This window comes from Halictus rubicundus, unplaced genomic scaffold, assembly GCF_050948215.1.
Source record: "Halictus rubicundus isolate RS-2024b unplaced genomic scaffold, iyHalRubi1_principal scaffold0038, whole genome shotgun sequence".
Lineage (NCBI taxonomy): Eukaryota > Metazoa > Arthropoda > Insecta > Hymenoptera > Halictidae > Halictus > Halictus rubicundus.
In genome coordinates this window covers 322,056-342,121 of record NW_027488579.1, presented here as the reverse complement: position 1 = coordinate 342,121, position 20,066 = coordinate 322,056, and the positions used below count along the sequence as shown (strand labels likewise).

General features: G+C 43.7%; 2 protein-coding genes across 2 annotated transcripts in view; both read left to right on the top strand.

Moving 5' to 3' along the window:
* Positions 1-4,137, top strand: part of LOC143363356 (uncharacterized) — a 129,959-nt gene extending 125,822 nt beyond the window's left edge. Inside the window, exon 2 of the mRNA XM_076803953.1 lies at positions 4,121-4,137. Within this exon, the coding sequence (XP_076660068.1) occupies positions 4,121-4,137 (17 nt within the window). The remainder of the gene's footprint in view (positions 1-4,120) is intronic.
* A 7-nt stretch (positions 4,138-4,144) lies between these two features.
* The window catches only part of LOC143363355 (uncharacterized), a 122,680-nt gene continuing 106,758 nt past the window's right edge, over positions 4,145-20,066 (top strand). Inside the window, exon 1 of the mRNA XM_076803952.1 lies at positions 4,145-4,541. Within this exon, the coding sequence (XP_076660067.1) occupies positions 4,145-4,541 (397 nt within the window). The remainder of the gene's footprint in view (positions 4,542-20,066) is intronic.

Below are 20,066 nucleotides of genomic sequence, written 5' to 3'. Positions count from 1 at the left end.
AGGATAGGATAGAGGATAGGTTACGATAGAGGATTGGATAGGATAGAGGATACGATAGGATAGAGGATAGGATAGGATTGAGGATAGGATAGAAAAGAGGACAGGATAGGATAGAGGATAGGATAGGATAGAGGATAGGATAGGACAGAGGATAGGATAGGATAGAGGATAGGATAGGATAGAGGATAGGATACGATAGAGGATTGGATAGGATAGAGGATACGATAGGATAGAGGATAGGATAGGATAGAGGATAGGATAGGATAGAGGATAGGATAGGACAGAGGATAGGATAGGATAGAGGATACGATACGATAGAGGATATGATAGGATAGAGGATATGATAGGATAGAGGATATGATAGGATAGAGGATAGGATAGGATAGAGGATAGGATAGGATACAGGATATGATATTATAGAGAATAGGATAGGATATGATAGAGGATACGATATTACAGAGGAGAGGATAGGATAGGGGATAACATAGAGGATTGGATAGGATAGAGTATAGGATACGATAGAGGATAGGATAGAGAATAGGATAGGATAGAGGATAGGGGATTGGATCGGATACAGGATAGGAGACGGTAGAGGATTGGATAGGATAGAGGATAGGATAGGATAGAGGATAGCATAGGATAGAGGATAGGATAGGATAGAGGATAACATAGGGGAATGGATAGGATAGAGGATAGGAGACGATAGAGGACATGATAGGTTTGATGATAGGATAGGAAAGAGGACAGGATAGGATACTGGATACGATATTATAGAGGTATACGATATTATAGAGGATAGGATAGGATAGAGGATAGAATAGGATAGAGGATAAGATAGGATAGAGGATAAGATAGGATAGAGGATAGGATAGGATAGAGCAGGATAGGATAGAGGATAGGATAGAGGATAGGATAGAGGATTGGATAGGATTGAGGATATTATAGGATAGAGGATAGGATAGGATAGCGGATAGGATAGGATGGAGTATAGGATAGAATTGAGGATAGGATAGGGTTGAGGATAGGATAGGAAAGAGGACAGGATAGGATAGAGGATAGGATAGGATAGATGATAGAATAGGATAGAGGATAGGATAGGATAGGGAATAGGATAGGATAGACGATATTATAGGAAAGAGGATAGGATATGATAGAGGATACGATATTATAGAGGATAGGATAGACGATAACATAGCGGATTGGATAGGATAGAGAATAGGATAGGATAGAGGATAGGATAGGATAGAGGATAGGATACGATAGAGGATTGGATAGGATAGAGGATACGATAGGATAGAGGATAGGATAGGATTGAGGATAGGATAGGAAAGAGGACAGGATAGGATAGAGGATAGGATAGGATAGAGGATAGGATAGGACAGAGGATAGGATAGGATAGAGGATAGGATAGGATAGAGGATAGGATACGATAGAGGATTGGATAGGATAGAGGATACGATAGGATAGAGGATAGGATAGGATAGAGGATAGGATAGGATAGAGGATAGGATAGGACAGAGGATAGGATAGGATAGAGGATACGATAGGATAGAGGATATGATAGGATAGAGGATAGGATAGGGTAGAGGATAGGATAGGATAGATGATATTATAGGAAAGAGGATAGGATATGATAGAGGATTCGATATTACAGAGGATAGGATAGGATAGGGGATCACATAGAGGATTGGATAGGATAGAGGATAGGATAGGATTGATGATAGGATAGGAAGGAGGACAGGATAGGATACAGGATACGATATTATAGAGGATATGATATTATAGAGGATATGATAGGATAGTATGGAGTATACGATAGAATTGAGGATAGGATAGGGTTGAGGATAGGATAGGACAGAGGATAGGAGAAGATAGAGGATAGGATAGGATAGAGTATAGGATACGATAGAGGATAGGATAGAGAATAGGATAGGATAGAGGATAGGGGATTGGATCGGATACAGGATAGGAGACGGTAGAGGATTGGATAGGATAGAGGATAGGATAGGATAGAGGATATTATAGGATAGAGGATAGGATAGGATGGAGGATAGGATAGGATAGAGGATAAGATAGGATAGAGGATAACATAGGGGATTGGATAGGATAGAGGATAGGAGACGATAGAGGACATGATAGGTTTGATGATAGGATAGGAAAGAGGACAGGATAGGATACTGGATACGATATTATAGAGGATACGATATTATAGAGGATTGGATAGGATAGAGGATAGGATAGTATACAGGATAACATAGGGGATTGGATAGCATGGAGGATAGGATAATATAGAGGATAGGATAGGATACATGATATTATAGGATAGAGGATAGGATAGGATGGAGGATAGGATAGGATAGAGGATAGTATATAGGATTGGATAGGATAGAGGATAGGATCGGATAGAGGATAGGATAGGATTGAGGATAGGAGAGGATAGAGCAGATGATAGAGCATAGGAAAGAATTGAGGATAGGATAGGATAGAATATAGGATAGGATCGAGAATAGGATAGGATAGATGATATTATAGGATAGAGGATAGGATAGGATGGAGGATAGGATAGGATAGAGGATAGGATAGGATGGAGGTTAGGATAGGATAGAGGATAAGATAGGATAGGGGATAACATAGGGGATTGGATAGGATAGAGGATAGGAGACCATAGAGGATAGGATAGGATTGATGATAGGATAGGAAAGGTTACAGGATAGGATACAGGATACGATATTATAGAGGATACGATATTATAGAGGATAGGATAGGATAGAGGATAGGATAGGATTGAGGATAGGATAGGAAAGAGGACAGGATAGTGTACAGGATATGATATTATAGAGGATACGATATTATAGAGGATTGGATCGGATACAGGATAGGAGACGGTAGAGGATTGGATAGGATAGAGGATAGGATAGGATAGAGGATAGCATAGGATAGAGGATAGGATAGGATAGAGGATAACATAGGGGATTGGATAGGATAGAGGATAGGAGACGATAGAGGACATGATAGGTTTGATGATAGGATAGGAAAGAGGACAGGATAGGATACTGGATACTATATTATAGAGGATACGATATTATAGAGTATAGGATAGGATAGAGGATAGGATAGGATAGAGGATAAGATAGGATAGAGGATAGGATAGGATAGAGGATAGGATAGGATAGAGCAGGATAGGTTAGAGGATAGGATAGAGGATAGGATAGAGGATTGGATAGGATAGAGGATATTATAGGATAGAGGATAGGATAGGATAGCGGATAGGATAGGATGGAGTATAGGATAGAATTGAGGATAGGATAGTGTAGCGGCTAGCGGGGCGCCGGAAGAGAAATCTTCAGCGCACCAGCACCAAGAAAGATTTATGGTTTGCACAGCATAAGACGCTATTTGTGAGAAAACGTCTTTAACGTTTTTGGCCACTTAGCGGACAGATGTGTCCTTGTAGTTCCTAGCGACGAACTCAATAGCGCAAGTGGACGCCATAAATTTTGGGTAGTCTAAGGGTCTCCAGCCTAGAGTGTCCCAGCGACGCGTGCCTGGTTTCTATCACCCGGGAAAGCTGGGCCCGTTGACGTAAGCCAGCAGTCACGTACCGCACTTAGCACGGGGCCCGGAAGACACCCCGCTGCATCACCAAAATTAGATTTTTAACAGAACGACACGCTCACCCTTTTCACGCACGAGAGGCGTGGAACGTGGGCGTGTTATGCAAAATGCACGGATTGGTGGAAGTTCCCCGCAAGGACTTCCACCAATCAGCCGACAAGCATTTTTGAAGATATAAGGCAGAGACTACCGACGCGAAAGGAGAGTCACGAAGTCGAGACACAGCCGCGTATCCGCCGAGTGACTTAGAGCTAGTCCGGTCGTTGCTAAGTTGCAATAACAGTTCAACCGCGAGTCGAAGCGAATCGCCGGTTTTAGTCGAACCACCCCGGACGCTCTCGCGACATCACTCTTTATTGTAAATAAACGACTCAGTCACGTACACCTGATTTGAACGCTCATTCTAAGGCACCCGCCTTATATAACCCTGTTCCTTCATTGGTGACCCCGACGTGATCAGGGTGACTGAGTCGAATCACGCGCATATTTTTTTTCTCTCTCGAAGTGCGTGTAGTGCAGTGATATTGAAATGGAGACAACGACGCCAGAAGTCAGCAAGGTCGCCATCAGGATCCCACCTTTCTGGCCTGAGCAACCCGAACTGTGGTTCCGCCAAATCGAGGCACAGTTCGCCCTAAACGGGATTACAGCTGACACGACAAAATTTTATTACATACTGTCTCAGCTCGAGCCCAAATACGCGGTGGAAGTGCAGGACATTTTTATAAACCCACCGGAGGCCAACAAGTATGGGACACTAAGGTCCGAACTTCTGAAGAGGCTGTCGGCGACCCAAGGAAAAAGGATCCGGCAGCTGCTGGAGCAGGAGGAAATAGGCGACCGAACCCCGTCGCAATTCTTACGCCATATGCGGAACCTCGCAGGTACCACAGTCAGCGACGAGTTCCTGCGGACCCTGTGGTCAGGTAGACTACCCAACGTGACCAGAGCCATCGTCTCGGCTCAGTCAGACCTGCCATTAAGCAAGCTAGCCGAGATAGCCGACCAGATCCACGCGGAGGTGCAGCCAGCCCAGGTAGCCAGCACGTCGGCCCCAACGCAGTCCGACCGCCTGGCAGAGCTCCTGATCGACCGATTGGAGAAACTGGAGCTTCGAATCGCCGAAACATCCCGACCTTGCAGTCACAAGAGAAGCAGGACGCCCAGACGGAGTCGGTCTTCGTCCAGGTCATCGCGTAAGACGGAGAACGTCTGCTGGTATCACCAGAGGTTTGGGAAGGAGTCCACCAAATGCCGCCAGCCGTGTTCGTATGCGGGAAACGAGTCCCTCCGACACTGACCGCGGCAGCCAGTGACGGAACATCCACCTGCCGCCTCTTCGTCACGGACAAAGTGACGAAGACCGAATACCTCGTCGACACTGGCTCGGACCTTTGTGTGTATCCACGCACACTCGTCAAAGGCCGAGTCAGCAAGACGTCATACGAGATGGTTGCGGCAAACGGATCGACGATCGGCACCTACGGCATCCGCGTGATGGACCTCAACCTGGGACTACGGAGGGCCTTCCAGTGGAGGTTCATCATCGCCGACGTGGGAAAACCCATCATTGGCGCCGACTTCCTCACGCGCTACGGCCTACTGGTGGACCTCAGGCGACGACGCCTGATCGACCAGACGACATCACGGACGACAACGGGACGCACCGTCGTGGGTTTCACGGACTCCATCCGGACCATCGCGGGGAACTCACGCTACCACCAGCTGCTAGCCCAGTTTCCCGACGTGACCCGACCCACAGCGACTCCTAGGCAAGTCAAACACGATGTTGTACATCATATTGTAACGACTCCCGGCACCCCCGCGTATTGTAAGACCCGCCGATTGTCCACCGATATGTACAAGGTCGCTCGCGCAGAGTTCGAGGAACTGTTATCTCGGGGTCACATCCGTCCTTCTAAAAGCCAGTGGGCTTCTGCCCTACACATGGTGCAGAAGAAGGACAACGGATGGCGGCCCTGCGGCGATTACAGGACCTTAAACGCTCGCACGATCCCCGACCGGTATCCCATACCACATATCGAGGACTTCGCGCGAACATTAGCAGGGAAGACAGTGTTTACTACGTTAGACCTGGTCCGCGCGTACCACCAGATACCGGTAAACCCTCGCGATATTCCGAAGACCGCGGTAACGACGCCGTTCGGGTTGTACGAGTACACCGTCATGCCGTTCGGTTTGCGCAACGCGGCGCAGACGTTTCAACGCTTCATCGACACCGTCTTACGCGGTTTCGATTTTTGCTATGCGTATCTAGACGATATTCTAGTAGCGTCAGTCGATGAAGACGAGCATATGGAACATCTGCGTCAACTCCTCGAGCGGCTTAACGAGTACGGTGTCATCGTAAACCCGAGCAAATGCGTATTCGCCGCTACCGAAGTCAAGTTTCTCGGGTATATTGTGAACGGCAACGGCACGAGGCCTCTACCTGAAAAAGTAAAGGCCATAAACGAATTTCCGAAACCAGAGACCGCGAAACAGCTCCGTAGGTTCCTCGGTATGTTAAACTTTTATAGACGGTTCATACCTAACGCCGCGGCGGTACAAACACCGCTTCACCACCTGCTCAGCGGTCGGACGGCGAAAGGCAACGCCCCGATCCAATGGTCAGGTGAAGCGGAAACAGCGTTTCAAGCATCCAAAGATGCACTTGCCAACGCTACGCTACTAACGCATCCATCGAGTCGTTCGCAACTCGCGATTATGGTGGATGCGTCGGATTTCGCGATCGGAGCAACGCTGCAACAGCGACAAGGAAATTCGTGGAGGCCACTAGCCTTCCACACGAAATCCATGTCGCCCGCACAGCGTAACTACAGCGCATACGATCGCGAACTTCTAGCGATATATACAGCGGTTAAGAAATTCCGACATATGGTCGAAGGTCGTTCGTTCACGATATACACCGATCATAAACCTCTGACTTTCGCGTTCAACCAGAGATCCGACAAATGTTCCCCTCGACAGTTTCGGTATCTGGATTACGTAGGCCAGTTCACCACTGACATTCGGCACATCAGCGGCAAAGATAATGAGGTGGCGGACGCACTATCGCGAATCGAATCCATCGCGTCGACTATAGACTACGCGGAATTAGCTCGTTCGCAAGAAAACGACAAAGAAGTCGACAAGTTCTTAACCGCGTCCGACACCTCATTAACGCTCAAGCGCGTCAAATTAATCGACAGCGACGTCGAAGTCTATTGCGACGTGTCAACGAATGTCGCGCGCCCATTCGTAACAGCACCGTTTCGCCGACACGCGTTCTCAGCTGTCCATAACTGCGCCCATCCAGGTATCAAGGCCACCGCGAAACTCTGCAAACAGAGATTTGTTTGGCCGTCGATAGAACGCGACTGTCGCGCTTGGGCTCGCAGTTGTACCGAATGTCAGCGCGCTAAAACGAGTAGACATGTCTTCAGCCCGATATCGGAATTCAAAGCGCCGTCCGCCAGATTCGAGCACATCCATCTCGATTTGGTGGGCCCGCTACCGATATCAGACGGCAAAAGATACTGCCTCACATGCGTCGATCGCTTCACGCGTTGGCCCGAAGCCTTTCCGATCGCCAATATCGAGGCAGAAACGGTAGCGAAAGAGTTTGTCGCCGGATGGGTGGCTAGATTCGGTACCCCCATCCGGATCACAACGGACCAGGGTAGGCAGTTCGAATCGCAGTTGTTCAAACACCTGAGCAATTTATTAGGCGCGAAGCATATTCGAACTGCAGCCTATCATCCGGCGGCAAACGGCATGGTCGAGCGCTTCCATAGACAGCTCAAAGCTGCCATAAAGTGCCACGGCACGCAACGTTGGACCGATGCGTTGCCCGTAGTACTTTTAGGTATTAGGGCAGCGTATCGGGACGACCTGCTGGCATCAACGGCAGAGCTCGTCTATGGCGAGAGCGTTCGGCTACCTGCCGAATTTTTTACCAACACGGCGAGCAACGAAGACCCCGCGAGCATGGTGAGGCAGTTACGTGAACACTTCCGCGACGTTCGCCCGGTGCCGGGATCGCGTCATGGTGGCAACAAAGTGTTTGTCTACAAAGACCTAGCGACCGCCTCCCACGTGTACCTTCGTACCGACGCAACGCGGACCCCATTGCAAAACGCGTACGAAGGACCTTTCCCAGTTATTTCGCGTAACGGGAAGAATTTCAAGATTCGAGTGCGCGGAAAAGACACAACGGTAACCATTGACCGCCTTAAACCCGCGTACACGGTAAACGGTGACGAGACCGTACGATACAAAGACTCGCAACCGACGACCGAGCCGACCCCCGCGCAGGTACCTGTCCACACGCGCTCAGGTAGACGCGTTAGATTTCCTGACTACCTGCAGGTCGGAACGTGAGACAACCTTGCCACGTTGTATATATATTGTACATTTTGTAAATAGCCAGCTACAATAAGAATAGGTATAGATTACCCGGTAATTAGGATTAAGTTAGGATAGCGTTAGCACTGGTAAGGGGGTGATGTAGCGGCTAGCGGGGCGCCGGAAGAGAAATCTTCAGCGCACCAGCACCAAGAAAGATTTATGGTTTGCACAGCATAAGACGCTATTTGTGAGAAAACGTCTTTAACGTTTTTGGCCACTTAGCGGACAGATGTGTCCTTGTAGTTCCTAGCGACGAACTCAATAGCGCAAGTGGACGCCATAAATTTTGGGTAGTCTAAGGGTCTCCAGCCTAGAGTGTCCCAGCGACGCGTGCCTGGTTTCTATCACCCGGGAAAGCTGGGCCCGTTGACGTAAGCCAGCAGTCACGTACCGCACTTAGCACGGGGCCCGGAAGACACCCCGCTGCATCACCAAAATTAGATTTTTAACAGAACGACACGCTCACCCTTTTCACGCACGAGAGGCGTGGAACGTGGGCGTGTTATGCAAAATGCACGGATTGGTGGAAGTTCCCCGCAAGGACTTCCACCAATCAGCCGACAAGCATTTTTGAAGATATAAGGCAGAGACTACCGACGCGAAAGGAGAGTCACGAAGTCGAGACACAGCCGCGTATCCGCCGAGTGACTTAGAGCTAGTCCGGTCGTTGCTAAGTTGCAATAACAGTTCAACCGCGAGTCGAAGCGAATCGCCGGTTTTAGTCGAACCACCCCGGACGCTCTCGCGACATCACTCTTTATTGTAAATAAACGACTCAGTCACGTACACCTGATTTGAACGCTCATTCTAAGGCACCCGCCTTATATAACCCTGTTCCTTCAATAGGGTTGAGGATAGGATAGGAAAGAGGACAGGATAGGATAGAGGATAGGATAGGATAGAGGATAGGATAGGATAGACGATATTATAGGAAAGAGGATAGGATATGATAGAGGATACGATATTATAGAGGATAGGATAGACGATAACATAGGGGATTGGATAGGATAGGGAATAGGATAGGATAGAGGATAGGATAGGATAGAGGATAGGTTACGATAGAGGATTGGATAGGATAGAGGATAGGATAGGACAGAGGATAGGATAGGATAGAGGATAGGATAGGATAGAGGATAGGATACGATAGAGGATTGGATAGGATAGAGGATACGATAGGATAGAGGATAGGATAGGATAGAGGATAGGATAGGATAGAGGATAGGATAGGACAGAGGATAGGATAGGATAGAGGATACGATAGGATAGAGGATATGATAGGATAGAGGATAGGATAGGATAGAGGATAGGATAGGATAGATGATATTATAGGAAAGAGGATAGGATATGATAGAGGATACGATATTACAGAGGATAGGATAGGATAGGGGATAACATAGAGGATTGGATAGGATAGAGGATAGGATAGGATTGATGATAGGATAGGAAAGAGGACAGGATAGGATGGAGGTTAGGATAGGATAGTGGATAAGATAGGATAGAGGATAACATAGGGGATTGGATAGGATAGAGGATACCACAGGATAGAGGATAGGATAGGATTGAGGATAGGATAGGAAAGAGGACAGGATAGTGTACAGAATATGATATTATAGAGGATAGGATAGGATAGAGGATAGGATAGGATAGAGGATAGGATAGGATAGAGGATAGGATAGGATAGAGGATAGGATAGGATAGAGGATAGGATAGGATAGAGGATAGGATAGGATAGAGGATAGGATAGGATAGAGGATAGGATAGGATAGAGTATAGGAGAAGATAGAGGATAGGATAGGATAGTGGATAGGATACGATAGAGGATAGGATAGAGAAGAGGATACGATAGAGGATAGAGGATTGGATCGGATACAGGATAGGATAGGATAGAGGATAGCATAGGATAGAGGATAGGATAGGATAGAGGATAACATAGGGGATTGGATAGGATAGAGGATAGGAGACGATAGAGGACATGATAGGTTTGATGACAGGATAGGAAAGAGGACAGGATAGGATACTGGATACGATATTATAGAGGATACGATATTATAGAGGATAGGATAGGATAGAGGATAGGATAGGATAGAGGATAAGATAGGATAGAGGATAGGATAGGATAGAGGATAGGATAGGATAGAGCAGGATAGGATAGAGCAGGATAGGTTAGAGGATAGGATAGAGGATAGGATAGAGGATTGGATAGGATAGAGGATAGGATAGGATAGCGGATAGGATACGATGGAGTATAGGATAGAATTGAGGATAGGATAGGGTTGAGGATAGGATAGGAAAGAGGACAGGATAGGATAGAGGATTGGATAGGATAGAGGATAGGATAGGATAGAGGATAGCATAGGATAGAGCATAGGATAGGATAGAGGATAACATAGGGGAATGGATAGGATAGAGGATAGGAGACGATAGAGGACATGATAGGTTTGATGATAGGATAGGAAAGAGGACAGGATAGGATACTGGATACGATATTATAGAGGATACGATATTATAGAGGATAGGATAGGATAGAGGATAGGATAGGATAGAGGATAAGATAGGATAGAGGATAGGATAGGATAGAGCAGGATAGGATAGAGGATAGGATAGCATAGAGGATAGGATAGGATAGAGGATAGGATAGGATGGAGGATAGGATAGAGGATTGGATAGGATAGAAGATAGGATACGATAGAGGATAGGATATGATAGAGGATAGGATAGGATATGAGATTGGATAGGATAGAGGATAGGATAGGATAGAGGATTGGATACGATAGAAGATAGGATAGAGAATAGGATAGGATAGAGGATAGGATACGATAAGAGGATAGGATAGGATAGAGGATAGGATAGGATTGAGGATAGGATAGGATAGAGGATAGGATAGGATACAGGATAGGATAGGATAGAGGATAGAATAGGATATAGGATAGGATAGCATAGAGGATAGGATAGGATAGAGGATAGGATAGGATGGAGGATAGGATAGAGGATTGGATAGGATAGAAGATAGGATACGATAGAGGATAGGATATGATAGAGGATAGGATAGGATATGAGATTGGATAGGATAGAGGATGCGATAGGATAGAGGATAGGATAGGATAGAGGATAGGATAGGATAGAGGATAGGATAGGATAGAGGATAGGATAGGATAGAGGATAGGATAGGATAGAGGATAGGATAGGATAGAGGATAGGATAGAGGATAGGATAGGATAGAGGATAGGATAGGATAGAGGATAGGATAGGATAGAGGATAGGATAGGATAGAGGATAGGATAGGATAGAGGATAGGATAGGATAGAGGATAGGATAGGATAGATGATGTTATAGGATAGAGGATAGGATAGGATGGAGGATAGGACAGGATAGAGGATAGGATAGGATAGATGATAGGATAGGATAGAGGATAGGATAGGATAGAGGATATTATAGGACAGAGGATAGGATAGGATAGAGGATAGGATATTATAGAGGATATTATAGGATAGAGGATAACATAGGGGATTGGATAGCATAGAGGATAGGATAGGATAGAGGATAGGATAGGATAGATGATATTATAGGATAGAGGATAGGATAGGATGGAGGATAGGATAGGATAGAGGATAGGATAGGATTGAGGATAGGAGAGGATAGAGCAGATGATAGAGCATAGGAAAGAATTGAAGATAGGATAGGATAGAATATAGGATAGGATAGAGAATAGGATAGGATAGATGATATTATAGGATAGAGGATAGGATAGGATGGAGGATAGGATAGGATAGAGGATAGGATAGGATGGAGGTTAGGATAGGATAGAGGATAAGATAGGATAGAGAATAACATAGGGGATTGGATAGGATAGAGGAGAGGAGACCATAGAGGATAGGATAGGATTGATGATAGGATAGGAAAGATTACAGGATAGGATACAGGATACGATATTATAGAGGATACGATATTATAGAGGATAGGATACGATAGAGGATAGGATAGGATAGAGGATAGGATAGGATAGATGATAGGATAGGATAGGATAGAGGATAGGATAGGATATAGGATAGGATAGGATAGAGGATAGAATAGGATATAGGATAGGATAGCATAGAGGATAGGATAGGATAGAGGATAGGCTAGGATGGAGGATAGGATAGAGGATTGGATAGGATAGAAGATAGGATACGATAGAGGATAGGATATGATAGAGGATAGGATAGGATATGAGATTGGATAGGATAGAGGATGCGATAGGATAGAGGATAGGACAGGATAGAGGATAGGATAGGATAGAGGATAGTATAGGATACAGGATAGGATAGGATAGAGGATAGGACAGGATAGAGGATAGGATACGGATAGAGGATAGGATAGGATAGTGAATATTATATAATAGAGGATAGGATAGGATAGCGGATAGGATAGTATGGAGTATACGATAGAATTGAGGATAGGATAGGGTTGAGGATACGATAGGATAGAGGATAGGAGAAGATAGAGGATAGGATAGGATAGAGGATAGGATACGGTAGAGGATAGGATAGAGAATAGGATAGGATAGAGGATAGGGGATTGGATCGGATACAGGATAGGAGACGGTAGAGGATTGGATAGGATAGAGGATAGGATAGGATAGAGGATATTATAGGATAGAGGATATAATAGGATGGAGGATAGGATAGGATAGAGGATAAGATAGGATAGAGGATAACATAGGGGATTGGATAGGATAGAGGATAGGAGACGATAGAGGATAGGATAGGATTGATGATAGGATAGGAAAGATTACAGGATAGGATACAGGATACGATATTATAGAGGATACGATATTATAGAGGATAGGATACGATAGAGGATAGGATAGGATAGAGGATAGGATAGGATAGAGGATAGGATAGGATAGAGGATAGGATACGATAGAGGATAGGATAGGATATAGGATAGGATAGGATAGAGGATAGGATAGGATAGAGGATAGGATAGGATAGAGGATTGGATAGGATAGAGGATACCATAGGATAGAGGATAGGATAGGATAGAGGATAGGATAGGATAGAGGATAGGTTACGATAGAGGATAGGATAGAGGATAGGGGATTGGATCGGATACAGGATAGGAGACGGTAGAGGATTGGATAGGCTAGAGGATATTAGAGGATAGAGGATAGGATAGGATGGAGGATAGGATAGGATGGAGGATAGAATAGGATAGAGGATAAGATAGGATAGAGGATAACATAGGGGATTGGATAGTATAGAGGATAGGATAGGATAGAGGATAGGATAGGAAAGTTGATATGATAGGATACAGGATAGGATAGGATAGAGGATAGGATAGGATAGAGGATATGATAGGATAGAGGATAGGATAGGATAGAGGATAGGATAGGATAGAGGATATTATATAATAGAGGATAGGATAGGATAGCGGATACGATAGTATGGAGTATACGATAGAATTGAGGATAGGATAGGGTTGAGGATACGATAGGATAGAGGATAGGAGAAGATAGAGGATAGGATAGGATAGAGGATAGGATACGGTAGATCATAGGATAGAGAATAGGATAGGATAGAGGATAGTGGATTGGATCGGATACAGGATAGGAGACGGTAGAGGATTGGATAGGATAGAGGATAGGATAGGATAGAGGATAGGATAGGATAGAGGATAGGATAGGATAGAGGATAGGATAGGATAGATGATGTTATAGGATAGAGGATAGGATAGGATGGAGGATAGGACAGGATAGAGGATAGGATAGGATAGATGATAGGATAGGATAGAGGATAGGATAGGATAGAGGATATTATAGGACAAAGGATAGGATAGGATAGAGGATAGGATATTATAGAGGATAGGATAGGATAGAGGATAACATAGGGGATTGGATAGCATAGAGGATAGGAGACGATAGAGGATAGGATAGGATAGAGGATAGGATAGGATAGAGGATAGGATAGGATGGAGGATAGGATAGGATAGAGGATAGGATAGGATGGAGGTTAGGATAGGATAGAGGATAAGATAGGATAGAGGATAACATAGGGGATTGGATAGGATAGAGGAGAGAAGACCATAGAGGATAGGATAGGAAAGATTACAGGATAGGATACAGGATACGATATTATAGAGGATACGATATTATAGAGGATAGGATACGATAGAGGATAGGATAGGATAGAGGATAGGATAGGATAGAGGATAGGATAGGATAGAGGATAGGATAGGATAGGATAGAGGATAGGATAGGATATAGGATAGGATAGGATAGAGGATAGAATAGGATATAGGATAGGATAGCATAGAGGATAGGATAGGATAGAGGATAGGCTAGAATGGAGGATAGGATAGAGGATTGGATAGGATAGAGGATAGGATAGGATAGTGGATATTATATAATAGAGGATAGGATAGGATAGCGGATACGATAGTATGGAGTATACGATAGAATTGAGGATAGGATAGGGTTGAGGATACGATAGGATAGGGGATAGGAGAAGATAGAGGATAGGATAGGATAGAGGATAGGATACGGTAGAGGATAGGATAGAGAATAGGATAGGATAGAGGATAGGGGATTGGATCGGATACAGGATAGGAGACGGTAGAGGATTGGATAGGATAGAGGATAGGATAGGATAGAGGATAGGATAGGATAGAGGATAGGATAGGATAGAGGATAGGATAGGATAGAGGATAGGATAGGATAGAGGATAGGATAGGATAGATGATGTTATAGGATAGAGGATAGGATAGGATGGAGGATAGGACAGGATAGAGGATAGGATAGGATAGATGATAGGATAGGATAGAGGATAGGATAGGATAGAGGATATTATAGGACAGAGGATAGCATAGGATAGAGGATAGGATATTATAGAGGATAGGATAGGATAGAGGATAACATAGGGGATTGGATAGCATAGAGGATAGGAGACGATAGAGGATAGGATAGGATAGAGGATAGGATAGGATAGATGATATTATAGGATAGAGGATAGGATAGGATGGAGGATAGGATAGGATAGAGGATAAGATAGGATAGAGGATAACATAGGGGATTGGATAGTATAGAGGATAGGATAGGATAGGAAAGTTGATATGATAGGATACAGGATAGGATAGGATAGAGGATAGGATAGGATAGAGGATAGGATAGGATAGAGGATAGGATAGGATAGAGGATAGGATAGGATAGAGGATAGGATAGGATAGAGGATAGGATAGGATAGAGGATAGGATAGGATAGAGGATAGGATAGGATAGAGGATAGGGTAGGATAGAGGATAGGATAGGATAGATGATGTTATAGGATAGAGGATAGGATAGGATGGAGGATAGGACAGGATAGAGGATAGGATAGGATAGAGGATAGGATAGGATAGAGGATAGTATAGGATAGCGGATATTATAGGACAGAGGATAGGATAGGATAGAGGATAGGATATTATAGAGGATAGGATAGGATAGATGATATTATAGGATAGAGGATAGGATAGGATGGAGGATAGGATAGGATAGAGGATAGGATAGGAAAGAGGACAGGATAGGATACAGGATACGATATTATAGAGGATACGATATTATAGAGGATACGATATTACAGAGGATAGGATAGGATAGAGGATAGGATAGGATAGAGGATAGGATAGGATAGAGGATAGGATAGGATAGAGGATAGGATAGGATAGAGGATAGGATAGGATAGAGGATAGGATAGGATAGAGGATAGGATAGGATAGAGGATAGGATAGGATAGAGGATAGGATAGGATAGATGATGTTATAGGATAGAGGATAGGATAGGATGGAGGATAGGACAGGATAGAGGATAGGATAGGATAGAGGATAGGATAGGATAGAGGATAGTATAGGATAGCGGATATTATAGGACAGAGGATAGGATAGGATAGAGGATAGGATATTATAGAGGATAGGATAGGATAGATGATATTATAGGATAGAGGATAGGATAGGATGGAGGATAGGATAGGATAGAGGATAGGATAGGAAAGAGGACAGGATAGGATACAGGATACGATATTATAGAGGATACGATATTATAGAGGATACGATATTACAGAGGATAGGATAGGATAGAGGATAGGATAGGATAGAGGATAGGATAGGATAGAGGATAGGATAGGATAGAGGATAGGATAGGATAGTTGATAGGATAGGATATTATAGAGGATACGATATTATAGAGGATAGGATAGGATAGAGGATAGGATAGGATAGAGGATAGGATAGGATAGAGGAGAGGATAGGAGAGAGGATAGGATAGGACAGAGGATAGGATAGGATAGAGGATAGGATAGGATAGAGGATAGGATAGGATAGAGGATAGGATAGGATAGAGGATAGGATAGGATAGAGGATAGGATAGGATAGAGGATAGGATAGGATAGAGGATAGGATAGGATAGATGATGTTATAGGATAGAGGATAGGATAGGATGGAGGATAGGACAGGATAGAGGATAGGATAGGATAGAGGATAGGATAGGATAGAGGATAGTATAGGATAGCGGATATTATAGGACAGAGGATAGGATAGGATAGAGGATAGGATATTATAGAGGATAGGATAGGATAGATGATATTATAGGATAGAGGATAGGATAGGATGGTGGATAGGATAGGATAGAGGATAGGATAGGAAAGAGGACAGGATAGGATACAGGATACGATATTATAGAGGATACGATATTATAGAGGATACGATATTATAGAGGATAGGATAGGATAGAGGATAGGATAGGATAGAGGATAGGATAGGATAGAGGAGAGGATAGGAGAGAGGATAGGATAGAACAGAGGACAGGATAGGATAGAGGATAGGATAGGATAGAGGATAGGATAGGATAGAGGATTGGATAGGATAGTTGATAGGATAGGACATTATAGAGGATACGATATTATAGAGGATAGGATAGGATAGAGGATAGGATAGGATAGAGGATAGGATAGGATAGAGGATTGGATAGGATAGAGGATAGGATAGGATAGAGGAGAGGATAGGAGAGAGGATAGGATAGGACAGAGGATAGGATAGGATAGAGCATAGGATAGGATAGAGGATAGGATAGGATAGTTGATAGGATAGGATAGGATAGAGGATAGGATATGATAGAGGATAGGATATGATAGTTGATAGGATAGGATACAGGATAGGATAGGATAGAGGATAGGATAGGATAGAGGATAAGATAGGATAGAGGATAACATAGGGGATTGGATAGGATAGAGGATGGGAGACGATGGAGGATAGGATAGGATTGATGATAGGATAGGAAAGATTACAGGATAGGATACAGGATACGATATTATAGAGGATACGATATTATAGAGGATAGGATAGGATAGAGGATAGGATAGGATGGAGGATAGGATAGGATAGAGGATACGATAGGATAGAGGATAGGATAGGATATAGGATATAGGATAGGATACAGGATAGGATAGGATAGAGGATAGGATAGAGAATAGGATAGGATAGATGATATTATAGGATAGAGGATAGGATAGGATGGAGGCTAGGATAGGATAGAGGATAGGATAGGATGGAGGTTAGGATAGGATAGAGGATAAGATAGGATAGAGGATAACATAGGGGATTGGATAGTATAGAGGATAGGATAGGATAGAGGATAGGATAGGAAAGTTGATATGATAGGATACAGGATAGGATACAGGATAGGATAGGATAGGATAGAGGATAGGATAGGATAGATGATATTATAGGATAGAGGATAGGATAGGATAGAGGCTAGGATAGGATAGAGGATAGGATAGGATGGAGGTTAGGATAGGATAGAGGATAAGATAGGATAGAGGATAACATAGGGGATTGGATAGTATAGAGGATAGGATAGGATAGAGGATAGGATAGGAAAGTTGATATGATAGGATACAGGATAGGATAGGATAGAGGATAGGATAGGATAGAGGATAGGATAGGATAGAGGATAGGATAGGATAGAGGATAGGATAGGATAGAGGATAGGATAGGATAGAGGATAGGATAGGATAGAGGATAGGATAGGATACAGGATACGATATTATAGAGGATACGATATTATAGAGGATAGGATACGATAGAGGATAGGATAGGATAGAGGATAGGATAGGATAGAGGATAGGATAGGATAGGATAGAGGATAGGATAGGATATAGGATATAGGATAGGATAGGATAGAGGATAGGATAGGATAGAGGATAGGATAGGATATAGGATATAGGATAGGATAGGATAGAGGATAGGATAGGATAGAGGATAGGATAGGATAGAGGATAGGATAGGATAGAGGATAGGTTACGATAGAGGATAGGATAGAGGATAGGGGATTGGATCGGATACCGGATAGGAGACGGTAGAGGATTGTATAGGCTAGAGGATATTAGAGGATAGAGGATAGGATAGGATGGAGGATAGAATAGGATAGAGGATAAGATAGGATAGAGGATAACATAGGGGATTGGATAGTATAGAGGATAGGATAGGTTAGAGGATAGGATAGGAAAGTTGATATGATAGGATACAGGATAGGATAGGATAGAGGATAGGATAGGATAGAGGATAGGATAGGATAGAGGATAGGATAGGATAGAGGATAGGATAGGATAGAGGATAGGATAGGATAGAGGATAGGATAGGATAGAGGATAGGATAGGATAGAGGATAGGATAGGATAGAGGATAGGATAGGATAGAGGATAGGATAGGATAGAGGATAGGATAGGATAGAGGATAGGATAGGATAGAGGATAGGATAGGATAGAGGATAGGATAGGATACAGGATACGAAATTATAGAGGATACGATATTATAGAGGATAGGATACGATAGAGGATAGGATAGGATAGAGGATAGGATAGGATAGAGGATAGGATAGGATAGGATAGAGGATAGGATAGGATATAGGATATAGGATAGGATAGGATAGAGGATAGGATAGGATAGAGGATAGGATAGGATAGAGGATAGGTTACGATAGAGGATAGGATAGAGGATAGGGGATTGGATCGGATACAGAATAGGATAGGATAGAGGATAGGACAGGATAGAGGATAGGATAGGATAGAGGATAGGATACGGATAGAGGATAGGATGGGATAGTGGATATTATATAATAGAGGATAGGATAGGATAGGATGGAGGATAGGATAGGATAGAGGATAGGATAGGAAAGAGGACAGGATAGGATACAGGATACGATATTATAGAGGATACGATATTATAGAGGATAGGATAGGATAGAGGATAGGATAGGATAGAGGATAGGATAGGATAGAGGATAGGATAGGATAGAGGATAGGATAGGATAGAGGATAGGATAGGATAGAGGATAGGATAGGATAGAGGATAGGATAGGATAGAGGATAGGATAGGATAGTTGATAGGATAGGATATTATAGAGGATACGATATTATAGAGGATAGGATAGGATAGAGGATAGGATAGGATAGAGGATAGGAAAGGATAGAGGAGAGGATAGGAGAGAGGATAGGATAGGACAGAGGATAGGATAGGATAGAGGATAGGATAGGATAGAGGATAGGATAGGATAGAGGATAGGATAGGATAGTTGATAGGATAGGATAGGATAGAGGATAGGATATGATAGTTGATAGGATAAGATACAGGATAGGATAGGATAGAGGATAGGATAGGATAGAGGATAGGATAGGATAGAGGATAGTATAGGATAGCGAATACGATAGGATAGAGGATAGGATAGGATAGAGGATAGGATAGGATAGAGGATAGGATAGGATAGAGGATAGGATAGGATAGAGGATAGGATAGGATAGATGATGTTATAGGATAGAGGATAGGATAGGATGGAGGGTAGGACAGGATAGAGGATAGGATAGGATAGAGGATAGGATAGGATAGAGGATAGGATAGGATAGCGGATATTATAGGACAGAGTATAGGATAGGATAGAGGATAGGATATTATAGAGGATAGGATAGGATAGATGATATTATAGGATAGGGGATAGGATAGGATGAAGGATAGGATAGGATAGAGGATAGGATAGGATTGAGGA